Source organism: Meriones unguiculatus, chromosome 21 (genome assembly GCF_030254825.1).
Source record: "Meriones unguiculatus strain TT.TT164.6M chromosome 21, Bangor_MerUng_6.1, whole genome shotgun sequence".
Lineage (NCBI taxonomy): Eukaryota > Metazoa > Chordata > Mammalia > Rodentia > Muridae > Meriones > Meriones unguiculatus.
This window is the reverse complement of record NC_083368.1, coordinates 33283533-33300319: the sequence shown is the minus strand read 5'-3', so window position 1 is coordinate 33300319 and position 16787 is coordinate 33283533. Positions and strand designations below refer to the sequence as shown.

The 16787-nt window shown below is 46.6% G+C and overlaps 1 protein-coding gene and 1 long non-coding RNA gene across 12 annotated transcripts in view; one reads left to right on the top strand and one right to left on the bottom strand.

Moving 5' to 3' along the window:
* Positions 1 to 6482: 6482 nt before the first annotated feature.
* Positions 6483 to 9859, top strand: LOC132649670 (uncharacterized). Its single transcript, XR_009588148.1, has 2 exons — positions 6483 to 6563; positions 8829 to 9859. It is a non-coding gene; the product is annotated as an uncharacterized LOC132649670 (long non-coding RNA).
* Positions 9507 to 16787, bottom strand: part of Ankib1 (ankyrin repeat and IBR domain containing 1) — a 104219-nt gene continuing 96938 nt past the window's right edge. For 6 of the 11 annotated variants that reach the window (XM_060373756.1, XM_060373755.1, XM_060373752.1 and 3 more), the window contains 3 exons: positions 13919 to 14033; positions 13096 to 13232; positions 9507 to 12789 (listed from right to left, as the gene is read on the bottom strand). In XM_060373756.1, the coding sequence (XP_060229739.1) occupies positions 12052 to 12789; positions 13096 to 13232; positions 13919 to 14033 (990 nt within the window). In that variant the 3' untranslated portion in view covers positions 9507 to 12051. The remainder of the gene's footprint in view (positions 12790 to 13095; positions 13233 to 13918; positions 14034 to 16787) is intronic. The other 5 variants (XM_060373758.1, XM_060373762.1, XM_060373760.1 and 2 more) reach the window with 3 other exon arrangements.

The following is a 16787-nucleotide window of genomic DNA, read 5'->3' as shown; positions in this document are numbered from 1 at the left end:
AAACATATATAAAGTTTCCATTTTAACAGTTTCAGTGTACAGTTAAGTCGTGTTACATATATTATTGTGAATCCAGTCTCTGTAGTGTTTCAGTTTAAGCTCCACCCATCCACCCACTCACCCACTTATCCACCTACCCACCCATCCATCCATCCATCCATCCATCCACCCATCCACCCACTCACCCACTTATCTACCTACCCACCCATCCATCCATCCATCCATCCATCCATCCACCCATCCACCCATCCACCCACTCACTCACTTATCCACCTACCCATCCACCCACCCACCCATCCATCCACCCACCCATCCACCCATCCATCCACCCATCCATCCACCCACCCATCCACCCATCCACCCATCCATCCGCCCAGCCATCCACCCACCCATCCACCCATCCACCCACCCATCCACCCGCCCGTCCACCCATCCACCCATCCACCCATCCATCCACCCACCCATCCATCTACCCATCCACCTACCCACCTACCTACCCAATCGACCTGCCTATCTTTCTATCCAGAAGGCTTAAAAGCTGTGGTCCAAGCTCATCCAATAATAGCTGTCTACCAACAGAAGGTCCAAAAATCCAGTAGTTTTTTATTTCACATGTCTGGATGTCTCAGCTGGTCTTCAGTATAGGCCAGAATCCTGAAGGAGTAGGCTGTAATTCCTTTCTTAGCCTGTTGGCTAAGAAGCCAAAAGTGGCCAGGGGAAGTCTGAGCTTCCCATTCAATGGAATGTTTGTAGTATGGATGGCAGGAATGATCCCCACTCTGGAATCAAATCTTATAGGCCAGCAGAATTTAAGTTCACAGAAACAAAACGCAAAAACTTTTCTAGTGGGTCATTAGTGGTGATAGTGAGTGGAACTATTCCCATTTCCACCCCTTGATTCCTGGACCTTGGATCCTGGCTATGGGACAAAATGTATCTCACATTGGATGCTGAATCAAAGCATATATCATCTTCTGGAGAACTCTGCCCCTGTCTCCAGGCTGCTGCCATCTAATTGGTGCTATAACTGTATCCTCAAAAGGTCATGTAATCCATCAGACCAGGTGCTTCAGGATGGCGGAGAAAAAGGTAAGACCAGTGTATTCCATGACTGTGGGCCATTGTTGCACTTCTCTGGCTGTGAAGTAAGGTCCTTGGTCAGAAACAGTACTGTGTAGAGTGCCATGACAGTGGATAGGAAATTCTGTAAGCTTACCGTCAGTCATTTTGGCAGGACCCTGCATGTAGGAAAAGCAAATCCCTAACCAGAATAAGCATCTACCCCAGAAAGGATAGTGTTGTCCTATCCACAGAAGAGTGTCACAATGTAGTTAACGTGCAACCGTGTCACTGACTGGCCGCCCTGGGGAATGGTGCCACACCATTCAATGGTGCCACTGAGCCGAGGCTCAGTGTTGGTGTCTGCCCTTGGCAGATCTGGCACTCAGCAGCAGCTGTAGCCAGGTTAGCCTTGGGGAGTGGAAGCTAGGTTGCCGAACCCATGCATAACCCCCATCTCTACCACCACGGCCACTTCGTTTATGGGACGGCTGAGGGAAGAGGCTGACTATCCACAGGATGAGGCAATCTGTTTGATTACTGAACTCTACCTCTGCTGAAGTCACTCTCTGATAAACATTTACATGGGACACAAGTACCTTCATATCCTTTGCCTGTCTGGAGAGATCTCGCCACACGCTCCTTTCCCAGATGTCTTTCGTACCAATTTTTCAATCAGGTTCTTTCCAAGTCCCTGGACATCCAACCAACCCACTGGCTACAGTCCATGAAACAGTGAACAACTGCACATCTGGCAGCTTTTCTTTCCATACAAAATGTACTATCCTCTGTGAAGATGTGCCTTCGGCGGGGTCTTTCTAGAGTTGTCCCAGGAAAGGGGTTGTGACACTGCAGCTTGCCACTTCCGGATGTCACCTGCGTGTGTACAGGCCCATCAGCAAACTAGGCTCTAGCCTTCTCTTCCTCAGTCAGCCAATCCCAGGGCACCCCCCCCACAAGGTTATCGGTACATGCTTGCTAGAAGATGGCACTGTGATGGGCGTAGAAACCATAGGTGTTTGGGCAACTTTTTTATGTAACTTGTGCTTTCACGACTTTCTCGGGGCCAGTCATGTAAGTACCATTTTCGTTTGATAATGGATTGCTGCTGTGCATGTCCTGCTTAATGAATTGGCGGGTCGGGTAATACCCAACTCATTATGGACAGCTCAGGTTGCATGGTAACTTAGTGGCCCATTGCCAATGTTCAGTTTCCACTAAGACCCAACAGTAGCAGCCAAGAACTGCCTCTCAAATGGAGAATACTTATCTGCAGGTGATGCTCCAAGCTCTCTTCTGAAGTTCACCTTCAGGAGCTTGTAAAGGCTCCAGCCAGCATCTCCAGCTGCTGCTGACAGCTCAGGCACCATAGGGTCTGCTGGACCAAATGGTCAAAGTGGTAGAGTACACTCCTACCCGTCCTTAGTGAGCCAAGGTTACCTGAGGTGGCTGGTTGAGGAATTAAATCTTGGGCTCAGGATAAAGGGGCCTCAGCAAGACTAAGATCAATCAATAGATTACTTTTATACCCTCCAGGATCAATACAGTTGATTCTGGTAGATGGTATGCAGCTGTTGATCTATCAAATCTCCTAGTTGCCAGGAGACAATGCTGTTTGTAAGCTACACAAGTCCACAAGGTTAATGTCGAAGACCAATTGTCATGATGGGCTTCCACGCTTCCTTGGCTTCAGAGGGAACATACGGAGACACACAAAGCGGCCTGGACACGTCACTGCCCGAGGGAGCGCGTCGGTTCCTCAGGAACTGAAAGGCACCCTGTGCCCCAGGAGCCATGGACTCCAACCTACAAAACCTATGACATATGCCTCTCAGGGCAGCTAGGCCAGGCCGGCGCCATGGTTCCCTGCAGGGCACGAGCCTGCACAGCAACCTGGACCTGGTGAAGAGCCTTCTCCTTTTCCAGGCCCCACACAAAGCTAGCAGCTTTCTGAGTCACTTGTTACACGGGCAGGGGTGACACACCCACGTGAGGACTGTGTTGCCTTCAGCGTCCAGATAGGCCCTTCTAAACTTTGTGCTTCTTTCTTGGTGGTGGGAGGGGCCGGGTGCAATAAACCTTTCCTTCCCCTCAGAAGGAGTGCCTTTGCATGACCCTATCACTGGACTCCTAAGAGTTCCACTGAGGCAGAAGGCCCTTGGGTTTTGGTTAGATTTATTTCCCATCCTCAGATGGGCATGTGTTACCAGTGAGTTCAAAGTGGTCACCATCTCCTGCTCACTTGGTCCCACATCACAACGTCATCAGTACAGTGCCCCTGTGAGATATTTTGTGGAAGACACAGATGATCACGATCCCGTCTAAGTAAGTTAGGACACAGGACTGGAGAGTCAGCATAACCTTGAGGTGACCCACTGGACTTTCCGACTAAAAGCAAACTGTTTCCGTTGGTCCTTACGGACAGGCGCAGAGAAAAGGAGATCTGATGGATCAACGGCTGCGTGCCACATACCAGCAGACATGTTAATCTGCTCAAGGAAGGACACCAAATCTGGTCCGACAGCTGCCATCGGAGCCGCCACTTCACTGAGTTTTTGATAGTTGACTATCATTCTCCACAATCGGTCTGTCTTCTGCACTGACCAGATAAGAGTTAGAAACCATCCATATGGTGGGGAGCACCACCCTGAAGCTTCCAAGACCTTGATGGTGGGTGGGAGGGACTAATTTCTGCAGTTCCTCCAGAGATGGCACACTGTTTTGGATTTACCATTTTCCTCACCAGGGCCGACACTAAAGGCTTCCAGTTAGTTATTCCAGCCCTAACAGTCCTCTCTCCCCAGTCAGGGAACTTGTAAGTATCTTTATCCCAAATATACATTCTGGGGCTGGGGAAATCACCACAGGATGAGTTCAGAGGACCCACTGGACCTACTGTGAGTTAGACATCTGCCAGAACTCCGTTAATCATCTGCCCTCCATAAGCCAACGTTTCTTGGAGTCTCCTGGAATGAGTGTCAAGTCAGAACCAGTATCCTGTAGTCCCTGGAAAGTCTGATTATTTTCCCCAGTGTACAGTTACCCTGTGAAAGGCCCATAGGTCCTTCTGGAGAAGAGCCAAGTATGGATAACAGCAAAACTCTGAGGTATTTCATCAAGGAGTTTCCTCGGGAGAACTTGGCCATCCCTTCCTTTATGGGGTTCTGTGTCTGAAAACTGGCTCATCTGGAAATTGATTCATGGGTAGAGCCTTTTTTTTTTTTTTCTTTTTATGATTTTTCGAGACTCTGTCTAGCCTTGGCTGTTCTGGACTAGCTTTGTAGACCAGGCTGGCCTCAAACAGAGATCTGCCTGCCTGGCTGGGGCTGAGATTTTTGTTTGATTATTTTTCTGCTTATACAGATCAAAAACACGGTGGCTCCCCCCCACCACCCCCGGAAACACCAAAAGTCCATACAAGTCATGCCACCCCAAAAATCGCTTTGCCTGTGCTGCCAGTGGCTAGGCCAGTGGTTCTCCATCTGTGGGTTGCCCTCTGGAAGTCAAACAACCCTTTCCCAGGGAACCACATTTCTGATGCTCTTAGAAACTGAGTCACTGTTCCTCCACCCATCTCCAGGCGGGTCCACCCACGGGAGGGCAGGTACCTTCACAGGAGTACCCAGAGCTGGATTAAAAGTTCACAGCATGAGGAAGGTTGTGAATCAGTGGGTCTGGCCATTGTGAACACGCTTTGTCTATGCCACCCACCGCAGTAACTATGATCACCTCGCCTTTTGTGACTCGGCGCTGCCACCTGATGCCCGCTGCTTTGGGGCCCAACTAAACCCATTGCATTTAATTTATCCACTGCACAAGGGAAAGGGCAACAACAAAGGTCTTCAGAAGCGTTGGTGCTGCCTCACTATGGCAGGGTTAGTGAAGAGCAGGCCTTCTGGGAGGCCCATTGCGGAGGATCAGGTTTTGCAGAGCAAATCCACGTCACCACTGCAACTTCCCTGGGCCTGAAAATCCCTTCAACACCAAGCCAAGGGAGAGCAGGCATCTCCAACTCCCCCTCAGTAGGCCGTCTTTTGCCAAAGGCTTCAGCCAGCCATTCAGACTTTTGACACCTCCTTAAAAACAGCTGTGAGCTTCCATAATAAACCCAAACCTCCACTCAGTGGACTCATAACCTCCACTCAGCGGACTCATAACAATCAATTCAACCCAATCCTGTTTTACATTTCTTCTGCTGTTATCCCACACAGATCTATTCCCCCCCACATTCCCCAGACATCTGCTTGAATGACTTAGCAAGCTCAGTAAGCACTTCTGTAGTGTAGCGCGCTTTCTTGTGGACTACAATTTCCAACTCCCCTCTAGGAGCCTTCTTTGCCTTAGGTCTGGGTATGGGTCTAGAGACAATGAATCATTATTTTCCTCAAAGGTGGAAAGGGCAATATTTAAGGGAGTGGGGAGGGCATCTTCTGATGAGCATGGGGAGGTTACTTCCTCGGGTGAGATAAACCCTTGAGAATCTGAGGGTTCCACGCTCTCAGCCTCAATGGGGTCTCCCCCACACCGCCAAGGCACGGGATCCCATTCTTTAACAATTAATGCCCTTATTTTAACCGCCAACACCCTCCGAGGCTGCGACTTGAATTTTCGGTGTAATTCAGCCAGTCTTCTAACAAGGGCTTTGCTTTGATTTTTCTGCAACTTGAACCCCGTGGATGCTGAAGCAAAGATTCTTTTCCAAGGCCACAGTCCTCAGTGTTGGTGAACGAGGATAACCAAATGCATTTGTCTCCTTAAGTGTGTGTGACAGTCCAACCGTTCCTGACATCAGGGATGGCGTGGTTGCAGGTGCCCTGAGGAGTTCATGCTTCCCCGGAAGGAGAAAAGCAGCAGCCACAGCTAAGACTGGGCTTTTGCTTCTTGGCTTTCTGGAAACTATGCACACCAGGCACGCATGTGGTGCACATACATACATGGAGGCAGAACACTTCTAGACACACAAACAAAAATAAAAATAAAAACCAAGCGGGTATACTTACAGTTGACATTCCAATGGGGATGAGGGAACTCTCACAAGGCTTCCTGCTTAGATGACGAGCTACAGGCAATTAATGGACGCTAAGAGAGGGAGTCCAGTCTTCTCTAGGCATGAGCCCCCAACAGGTCACCCAATCCCAAGCAGCCAGCCCTAAAAACACCTACAAGGAACACTAAATGGACCCAGTGTTTGTATCATACGTGTGCATTTAAGAATAATACATGTCATGATTTCAAGAGGGGGTAGCAAACACATGGGAGGGGCTGGACAGGGTTGGATAGAAACGACGTAAATTCGATACCTGTAATATTCTCAAAAATAAAATCGGTGTACTTAGCGGCTACACCCAGCAGGGGCGATGTTGGGCTAGGAAAAGGTTTTCCGGTTCTGCCTCAGCCGGTCCAAAGTCCCCAGGTTTCACAGGGTTCTACTGCGTTTGTTTCTGTTGGAGGGGACTGTGGGGACCAGGAGAGGATCCATCTCCACGTGTCACCGTTACTTCTCTGTATGTAGAGGTCCCTGAATGGGGGTGGCGGGGACTGACAGTTGTGAAACTGGTGTCGTGGGGCCACCACACAAATTCCACTGTACATCCAGATCCCGGCGCCACTCCCTCGGTCGGTACCTTTAGCTTTCCTTCCCCACTACAGATCACGCCCCACGTCCACTTCTGGAGCCGAGTCTGCCTGTCACCCACGGAGAGTAGTGGCACAGGAGTGCCAGGCCGCACTGTCCCTCATCCAGGAGGGTGGGAGAAGAGGCTAGCTGCAGGGAAGAAGCAAGTCGGCCCTTTGCCCTGCGGCCCTTGCTCCAGGGCCTGTGCACCGACAGCCGCCCTCTGTGGCTGTGGGCCCAAGAGCAGGCTGCCCTCCCCATCTCATTGTTCGCCTATCAAGTAACATTGAGGAGAGAGGGCAGCTTTAACCGTCTGCCCGAAGCTAGGCCATCCTTCAGGCAGAGGATTTTCAAATGCAACACAACCCAGGATCCAGGCGCAAGGGTCACCCCGTGGGCCTGGGGGAACGGAGGACTGACACAGGCTGCCTGTGTGTATCCAGGAGGCTGAGCCCCTTGCCTCGAGCCCCAGTCTGCTGCTGTCTTGCCAGCATGCCTGGGACTGGGCCAGTGCCACCAGCTTGTCAAGACAAAACGAAGTCCTAGGTCTGAGAGTGTTGACAGTGATAGATGGTGAAGATTTTCTGGAAGAGAAATTGTGAGTCATAAGAATATAGGCACCAAAGTTTATGAGCCCTTGGAGTTCCGCAGAGAAAGTTCTCACCCCAGTGATGGGGATGAGGTGAGGGACGAAGGAAACCTCTGGGATTCCAGGGTCCCACCTGTTGATGAATACAGGCTGAGCTCGTTTAGAGCAGTGGTTCTCAACCTGTGAGTTGCGACCTCTGGGGGTCGAATGACCCCTTCACGGGAGCTGCCTAAGACCATCAGGAAACACCAACTTCCCTGATCTGTCTCCAGGCGGTCCACCCCCAGGCAGACAGGTCCACGGACCAGGAACTGTGTTAAAGGGCTGAAGCATTAGGAAGGTTGAGAACCACTGGGTTAGAGGCTTGGCTAGCAGAGGGCTGACATGAGTGTGCAGCTGCCTTGATTGTTTCTCTACGTGGGCAGGCCTAGGAAAGGGCATTGGTGAATGACACCCAGCAGCTTTGTGGCTCCAGCTGAAAGGTGTGGCCCTGGCTGCTGAGTCATAGAGTGAAATAAGACCCTTGATCTCTAATTGAGGGTTTTTCATGGGCTAAGAACAGCTAAAGAAAGATCTTTTGCTTGGGCAACAGACAATCCCTGCATTATTCAAATTCAAAGGCAACAGAGTTGTGCCGGAAGGTTGGGAGACAGCACAGCCACTAACGCGCTTACTTAGAGGTCAGGAGCACAGCGCTGCTTGCTAAGGGCATGGGAGCCTGACAGCCATGTCCAGTGAAAACAGCTCCAGGGCCGACTTGTTTCCTCCCCCATCTAGGGTTTCCACCCTTCTGGACAAGGGACAGTGTGTCCTGGCACGCTTGTGCTACTACTCCTGAAATGGGCAGTTTTTGAAGCCTGACCTGTAACGGGGCAGCTCAAGGATCGTGGCCTAGTCTAGATCTCAATGTACAACGGAGCTATGTTTCACAGCAGTCTTCAACACGCAAGTGTGCGGGCGTACAGGGAGTCCAGAACCAGTCTATTCCAGCCACTGTCTTCTGTGCTCTTCTGTTCAGTCTTGTGTATTTGTGTCTTGCCCTGTTTATAAGCTGCTGTCTCAGGCAGGGGAGGCCCTGTGCACACAGTGAGACGAGGGACTAGGAGAAGCAGAAAGCCCAAGAACACTACCGACCTTGTCATTTACAAGCAGAATTGAGCGAACACTTCAAGAGACTTTTCTGATCTAGCTTTACTAGCCGTTGCAGGGCTCAATCCCCAATACCAAAGAAGAGAAAACTGGAAAACTGCCTGATCCTAACACAACTAACAAAGAAAAGGTCTAGGTGAGAGCCCCCTTCATCTTTCTTGAGACCTTATCTATTGGCTCTGATGAGCTTACAGGAACTGACCAGGGAACAGTAGCTAAAAAGATCCACTAGTTATGGACCTAGCCCAATGCTGGACGAAAGGAGGCTCTAAGAGCCGAGCCTAGGGCCAGCCCCACCCCCACCCACCCCAATTCCTACCACGGTTTATTAGGTTCCAAGGTTTCACTCTTTGGGGACAAACTAACTGTAATGGTGTTAAAATGACTGAACTCCAGTCTCAGGTTCTAATTCCTCAGGGTCAAGCAACAGGTTATCTAAAAAGAAAACGGAGAGGAGACTAGTGGCTACGGTAAACACTGAAGGAAGGACTCAGCTCTGGACCCCAGGAGTTTTTGTTTCTGAGCCGCACAGCAGAAGACGCAGACGGGATGGCTGGATGCAGAGAGATCCCGGGGCAGAGCCTGCGAAGGACCAGCGAGAGGCTGAACGTGTGCGCTGAAGGTGGATGGCAAGGGCTGTGCTCACCAGAAGGCAGAGAGTGAGGGGGTGAGAAGCACAACATTTTATTCACAGGGCATACAGCTCTTCCTCCCAATTTCACAAAACAGATCTTCAAGTTCTATATTACTTTTTCTCTGCATTTCTATTAGGTTTCAAGGAAATCATAACATTTTTTTCATAAAGTTACTGAAATTAAAATGAGCACTAAATTCACAATTTTAATACATTGTCATAAAATGAAATCAGATTTAGCTAACTTCAGAAGTTTAATACATTGTCATATAGTGAAATCAAATTTATCTTTGGGGTATACAACATTTCGCAAATGAGCTACTGTAAAAATATTAGGCACTAATCAATTACATGATGGAACCAAATTAATACCATCATATCCGAGGGTATTAATATAAAGCAAAATTTGCTTCCTAATTAGTTTTAAATGACGTTTATAATTTAATGAGACAAAATGAAAATAGTTTAAGTAATAAATGTTTAATCAAAGAATTTTACATATTATTAACAGCATTCATTTGGCCAAACATCTACAGGTCTGTAGAATCCTACTGTATATAAAGTGGGAATGTATCAAGTATAGACTATGAAAGTGCAAATAACAAGTCAAGGTTAGATTAACTTTCTTTTTTTACATTATAAAATTAACTTGTTTACAAAATAGGCTTTGCCAGACTTTATTACTGAATTGGAAAGTCAATGACGGTGTTGTTTTTAAAATGTACCAAGGAAATACAAACTGATAACAACAGTTTTTCACACTCAGGAACCCAGCACATCACAACAGGCACTGCACAAAGCCAGGGAACAGGAGCCCAGCACATGGATCTCCTCAGGTACTCTCCTCTCCACAGGGCATGCCTCCTCTCCTCAGGAGCCCCTCCTCTCCACAGGGCATGCCTCCTCTCCTCAGGAGCCCCTCCTCTTCACAGGCACCCCTCCTCTCCACAGGCGCCCCTCCTCTCCTCAGGAGCCCCTCCTCTCCTCAGGAGCCCCTCCTCTCCTCAGGAGCCCCTACTCTCCTCAGGAGCCCCTCCTCTCCTCAGGAGCCCCTCCTCTCCACAGGCCATGACTCCTCCTCAGACGCCCCTCCCCTCTACAGGCACGCCTCCTCTCCTCACTATGGCCATGCAAGCAGCCTCTAGGGATACAAGTGCATTCCACTGGAAAAGTTACAGCCTGATCTAGAAACTTTATGGTATTCATATTTTTAATCCAAATAAAATCCTTTCCTGTATTATTTCAGTTTAATGTACAGCAATACACTGTAGACAACTCCACTAACCTGCACAGGGATTCATATCAATGCTGTGATAACTGGAGATAAACAACTGTTAGGGACTCTTGATATCCATGAGTGATTACCAATAATCAAGTACAATGTCTTGGCCATATGAAATCAAAGTACATGAATATTTCAAAAGCAAGGTTCAAAAAGAGGTAATGAAAAAGAATAACTATGGATCTCGGCATTAGAGGCAATCTTTTACCTGGCCTAGGACTCTCCTGTACAAACCTGGTATAGAAATTTTGGTCTCTGGTAACGGTGTGGCAAAGCACTCCAAGCAGTGCCCGTGTGTCTGTTTTGCTTATGTTGTGCTAGCTTTACTAATAGTGAGAGAGCCATTCGACAGGTTACTCTAGTTTAATTACACACGGTACCATCTGTATCTTAATTACAACTAAGACCAGTATTTCTTCACAGTAGGATACTGATAACTAGGAGGTTGAGTTTTTCAATACTAAACAGTGCTCACACAGCAGATGAGTGTTGCGTAAGAAAACAAACACAGCAGCATTTGCTATCTAGGCAAACGAACTGAACACTTAGCTGTCATAGTTACTGTAAAGGCAAGGCCATGGGTGGTTTCATGGAGGTCTTCGCAATTCATAGCATAGTTACTTCAGAAAAGACATTGAAATTTGAATCACTGACTTACTTAACTGCAACTATCCATTTAGGTTAGGCAAAGGCACGGTAACATGTTGCGTAGGATGTTGTGTTGATTTTTTTTTTTTAGTAACTGTGGGATTTACTGTAACTCATGAAAACTCCAGTTTTTCTATGTTATAAAACACCATTAAAAGTAATTGCACCCGTTAATAATTAGAATGCACTGTAAAATTGTGAAAACAAAGAACTATGATTGCACTTCCAATAAAGTGTCTCTTAAATACAGCACCGCTGTTGCTAATCAACTGTATTTTAATATTAAAATAAACTGTTTTAACAGCAGCATTAGTTTTAGTTTACTTAAGCTACAGGCTACATTTATTTAAATGCAGTCTCCATGGCAACAGAAGCCTATTAAGTTCTGGACATCGTTGCTACCCAGTGGCACTTTTACTCCCGAGAACAACGACACCGCCCTGGAGCACGCCAGGAGGCAGCACACCTAAACGCCTTGTTAGTCAGAGTTTGGCACAATTGGACTGTGAATAGACGTGAGAAGGAGGGATCTTTGATTCCTGTGAAAACCACACCACTCACACTGTGGCAGACGCAGCGCTGAAAGCGGCATGGATACCTCAGCTCACACTGCTCGGACAGGGGAAGGAGGCTCCCGAAGAGGACACAGACACTGAGGGCACGTTATCAGGACTGTCCAGCCCAACTTCTACAATGAAGAAAACTTTTCACTTTTTTAAAAAAGAGGAAAGCCAGCTAAGGAGTAAGGAGTACGCTTCTGATTTGAACGGTCAACTGAAGCCTGCCACCTCCAGGCTAGACAGCACTGCATTTTCTCAGAGTGTGGGTGCGAACCCACTTACTCCACTGCGTTTTCTCCAGCTCCTTTTTGTCACTAAAAAAGGGATAAATACAAAAGAAACTCCCTGTAAGGTTAAAGTCGGCACTGTAGCTACCGTCTGAGGGAACTCTTTTGCAGTCAATCCTAATGTCAGTGATTTACAACTGAGTTCAGATTAAGTCCAAGTCTCTATAAAGCACATGCCACCTAGCAGACCCCTGTACTGCGATTTACCCGGAGAGCAAATGTGTGCATTTCATACTAAATGTACTTGCTCAGGCCAGTCACTTGAGGTTTGAGGGGTTTGACTGGCAGCATCTGACCCATCCCCTCTGCCAACTGCTTCATTACTGCTGTCACCAGCTTGAGACAACTCTTCCCTGGCCGGACTGCTCTCTTCCATCTGGGCTCCTTCTTCTTCATGGACACCTTCATGGGCAATGTCTCTGGACACTGAGTCTTCTTCTGGTGGCACCAGTTCCATGTCCCTCACCTCTTCTGACCCACCTCCGATACAGGGAAGCTGAGGTTCTGCACCAATGTCCGTGGCTGCTGCTGGAGGGATCAGGGCGATACTCTGAGGGTTCATGTCATGAAACCAAGCCATAATATTGCCAAGAAGATTGTCATTGGCACTGGGGTCCTGGCCAGCTGAGTCAAGGTCACTGGAAGAGGGACAGAAATCACTTCTTGTCTCACTGAGAGGGCGTGAACTCAAAGTATCAGTTGAGAACGGGTCACTGTCTGCTCCTAGTCTCATGAGGCTGTCACCAAGCTCCAGCAACTCAGAGCTGCTCAGTGCAGCCCGAGGACTCTCTGTGCTCCTGGGTGCCGAGTCCAGCCGTGAAGGTAAGGAAGTGCCGATGGCTCCTAGGGATGCTTCGTTACTAAGGAAGTGTCTGGCGTCTTCACCGACAGCCAGCCCAGAGTCTTGCAGTGACAGCTGTATGGCAAGGAGTATGTTGGGGTCATCTTCATCCAGGGAACTCAGAGCCTGAGCAGCAGAAAGTAAGACCCTTTTAAAATGGGACTAAAGGAAAACATTTAATCCAACCACATTTACCAGTCTCCCTTTATCAGATAATATTATTTCTAATTCTACATGTTATTTTTACATATTTAAATCTTACCATTTTCTCCTTGTCTTTGCTAAAACAGAAAAATATACCAAACATAAATCTGAAATACAAGAACCCTCTTTGTAGCCTATCACTGAAATAAAACTTCTACCACAGAAGGAAGAGAAAGGAAACCAATGAGCAGAGAAGCAAAAGCATGGTGCCATGCTGCCAGCAACTACCTGGAGAGAGTCCTGGTTTGCAGAACGACTGGCAGGGCTGTAGTCACGCAGGGAAGAGCTGTGCAGGACACTCATAGACGCAGAGCTTACCACGGATGCGCCAGGCCTGCGGCTGCTGCCACCATCTGGTATCTCTGCTTGGAAGCAATTGGCAGCACAGACAGTTCAGTTTGTTGTCTCCACATACCTATAAACTGGTAGGTTTTCTTTCAGCTCCTGTGAAAACTCAGCTTCGTATTTGCCTCGTCTCCCACATTCCCAGCAGGTCTGTGTGACGGTCAGCAATAACAGATACCAAGCACACACATCTCAAATTTGCCTGCAGCTGCCACAACTTTCATTAATGCATGTTCTATTCCCATTCCTTCTTCCTAAGTCATAATAAATTTCAGTGTATCTGTCTTCAGATTTAATAAAAATTAAAGAGTTCTGGAACTATAATAGCCCCAAGAACCAATATGTAGTCCAACTACGGTCTAGGCATGTTTAACTTGAAAGATAAATTAATGGTATCAAGAGCACCCCCTTTCTGAGCACTCACAGTGTTTTACATGCATTATTTAATCTGACACTCATTTTAACATGAGGTAACTGACAACACAGATGGCCAGAGCCTTGACCTAAGTGACACAGCAGAGATGTGCAATAAATCTAGGACACTCCTATTTCAGTTATTAATTCCCTGGTTGTCCTTACCAATACAGACATCTGTACATCTACAGGGAACCCAAATTACAACCTCACAAACATTGGTAACAGCCAGTTTTAAAAGCAACTCAAGAGACTAAGAGACTCAATGATACCCGCCGCCCCCGGAGCTCACCAAAAGTGCTTTCGCTTGGTTCTTCAGGATCTGTGGGGTTACTGAGCAGGCTGTGTACGTCTCCTCGACGGCGCTGCTGTCTATGCCTCCTCCGATACTGAAATTCAGCATATTCCTGCATAAACCAAAGGTTATAAAATACAGGAGAGCATGCAAATTGTAAAAATGCAAATAAAACAAAAAACACACTTTTCTCCAGGAGAAAAAAATGTGTGATTTTATACACATACCATAAAATCATTTGTTTTAGAAAAGGAAACTTCAAGTTTAGCCAAGCCAAGGAAATAAAAAAAGCAGAAAGCAAAATGCAAAATTTCTAGCAGTCAGAGGTGCTTTTACTTGGAATATCTGTAAGCTCCAGAGCTAGATGTAACTGCTTTTTAAAGGTCTTATTATCTAAAATTACAATTGATATCACAACCATCCTGGTAATGGTGTTAGGCTCTCTGGGGGTCTAGTTTTTAAAGAAGTTTGAGTGAGGAGGAAGAGGAAGAGGGAACAGTAGCAGAAACAATAGCAGAAACCCCAGACGATAGACACACTTTAAGTACTTGCCAGACAACTGGCTGTCTTTGTGGCTACTACCTCCGTGTCAACTCACAAGTCACAAGCCTAACTACAAAGAAGTATGTTACACACTGTCTTTCAATACATTACAGAGTTCCTGTTTCTCATTAGCCAATGCCCAGTTTTACTGCAGCAGAGGGAGTATTTACTACTTAGCGTCTGGAAGGAGGCAGACTAAAACGTGCCCATACACTCACGCTAACAGTTTGCAGCAGGATTGTTGCTACCAAAGGCTACAGTGTCAGAGCGTCTGCTAGGGATTCAGTCGAAGAGGGGCCAGCGGTACAGCAGCAGATCTCTGAGAGTCACTGTCGACTCTCCAGGGCTAACCATGACGGTCCTCAGGCTAATGCTTACTGCAGTTACTTTAGAGTCTTCAATGTACTTATGGTGAAAGGACTAGGAGTATAAGAACCCAGGTTACATATTATAAAACTTTCACATTTATTGATCTTGCTAAATTTATCTTATCTGTATCAATATAATCCTACATATCTACATATCTATGTCTCTCTCTTTCTCTCTTTCTATCCATCCACCCATAGTATCCTATCTGTGTGGCTGGAAATTGACCCTAGGGTCCTTGGCATGCAAACACTACTACTAAGCTACATCCCTAGCCCATTCTTACATGTAATTAAACTTCCTTCCCATGTTAAGATAGAAGTCAATGAGTGAAGCGGCCCATGGATCACATGGTGGGTGGAAGCACCGTCTCCCCTTTTCCTGGAGACCTATGCCCTGAGACAGAAGGACAGAAGGACTCCCCTTTGTGTCGTCATGGCCTAGAGCGTTAGTGCAGACACAGACAGCAGTTCTACCTCAGCTAAAGACTCGTACTTAGGAGGACATGCTTAGCTTCTAGAAGACCCAAAGCAGTGAAAGCCATCCTGAGTAATGCACGCTACGGATTATAGAAGACACATATTTGCAATTTGAGAAAAAATGCTTCTGTTTCCCATTATTCTCACAGAAAACCCTGAGTGGCATGCTGACAGGACGCAACACGTTCAGAATCCTCAGATATTCAAGTGAGCACACAAAAAGACAGGCTGCTTCAAATGGTGTCAGAATATTAAGACCAAGAAAAGATGAAAAAACAACACAACAAAATCCATGAGGTTCAAAGGGAAAAGTGCTGGGAAGAATTTTCTGTTTTAAGATTCTGCTCTTTGCATTAGGCTCATTGCTGTTAAAGCAACATGAAACTAATGTTTATGCATGTCAGATTCAGGCAAGCAATTTAAAGAGACTATGACAAAATTAACTTCAGTGAAAAAAATGTAAACTCAATCTTAAAATCTATGAAGTTTGGTAACATCATGTCATTTTTCTATATTCTATACTAATGTAAAGAACTAATTTAAAAATATTTATTGTTGGTAGTTACTTGAGATGGTTAAACATACTGAATTTGAAGTAAAAATTTGTCAATTATTTGTTTTGAAGTAAGAGCCTTACTAGGTCATCCCAGTTGCCCCTAACCTTGCTCTATAGACCAGGCTGGCCCCCAAGATGAGCCCTGGCTCTGCTTTCCTAGCGCTGCATCACTAGTGCATGTTAGTTACTATGCCAGACATAAGAAGAAATGGAAGACACAGGTATATAAGCTAACAAGCCCAGAGATTTCAGGACTCCTACAGTCTCTGTCAAAGTCAGAAATTGCAAGATTTCTGTGCTAAATGTGGTGGTGCACGCCTTTAATCCCAGCCCTCAGGAGGCAGAGGCAGGTGGATCTCTGTGAGTTCGAGGCCAGCCTAGTTTACACAGTGAGTTCCAGGACAGTCAGAGCTACACAGAGAAACCCTGCCTGGAAAGTCTATCCTCTTACAAGGGAGAAAGGTTTATCAATAAAAATCAAGCGCTGTCTAGGAGCCTCAATGGCAGCAGAAAACAAGAAAACATGTCTGCAGAGACATCATTCCTGTGAGGCTTTTCTTTCACCTTAGCAAATGATGACAAGTAATTCACCTTAGGTGGCGGCAGTAACCTAAAGAAACTGTTCATTTAGATTTTTAGTATGTTTAGATTAAAAGAACAGTATTAATACACATTTCTTGTAAACAAATTTATCTCTGTTAACTAGAAGACATGTTCCAAAGATTTATGCTGCAAATTTGCCTAAAATCCACTTAGTAATTAATAGTGAAAAGGGAATGCACTGTTAGACTCTAATACAAGAGAGAGTGGAATGGAGACTCTGCCAAGACATTTCCACTACAAAAGAAAGAGAGAGTATCACTGAGCTCAGAGGATTTAGAATAGATAAGGGTACAAAAGCAAGCAGGGCTGCATGAAGAAA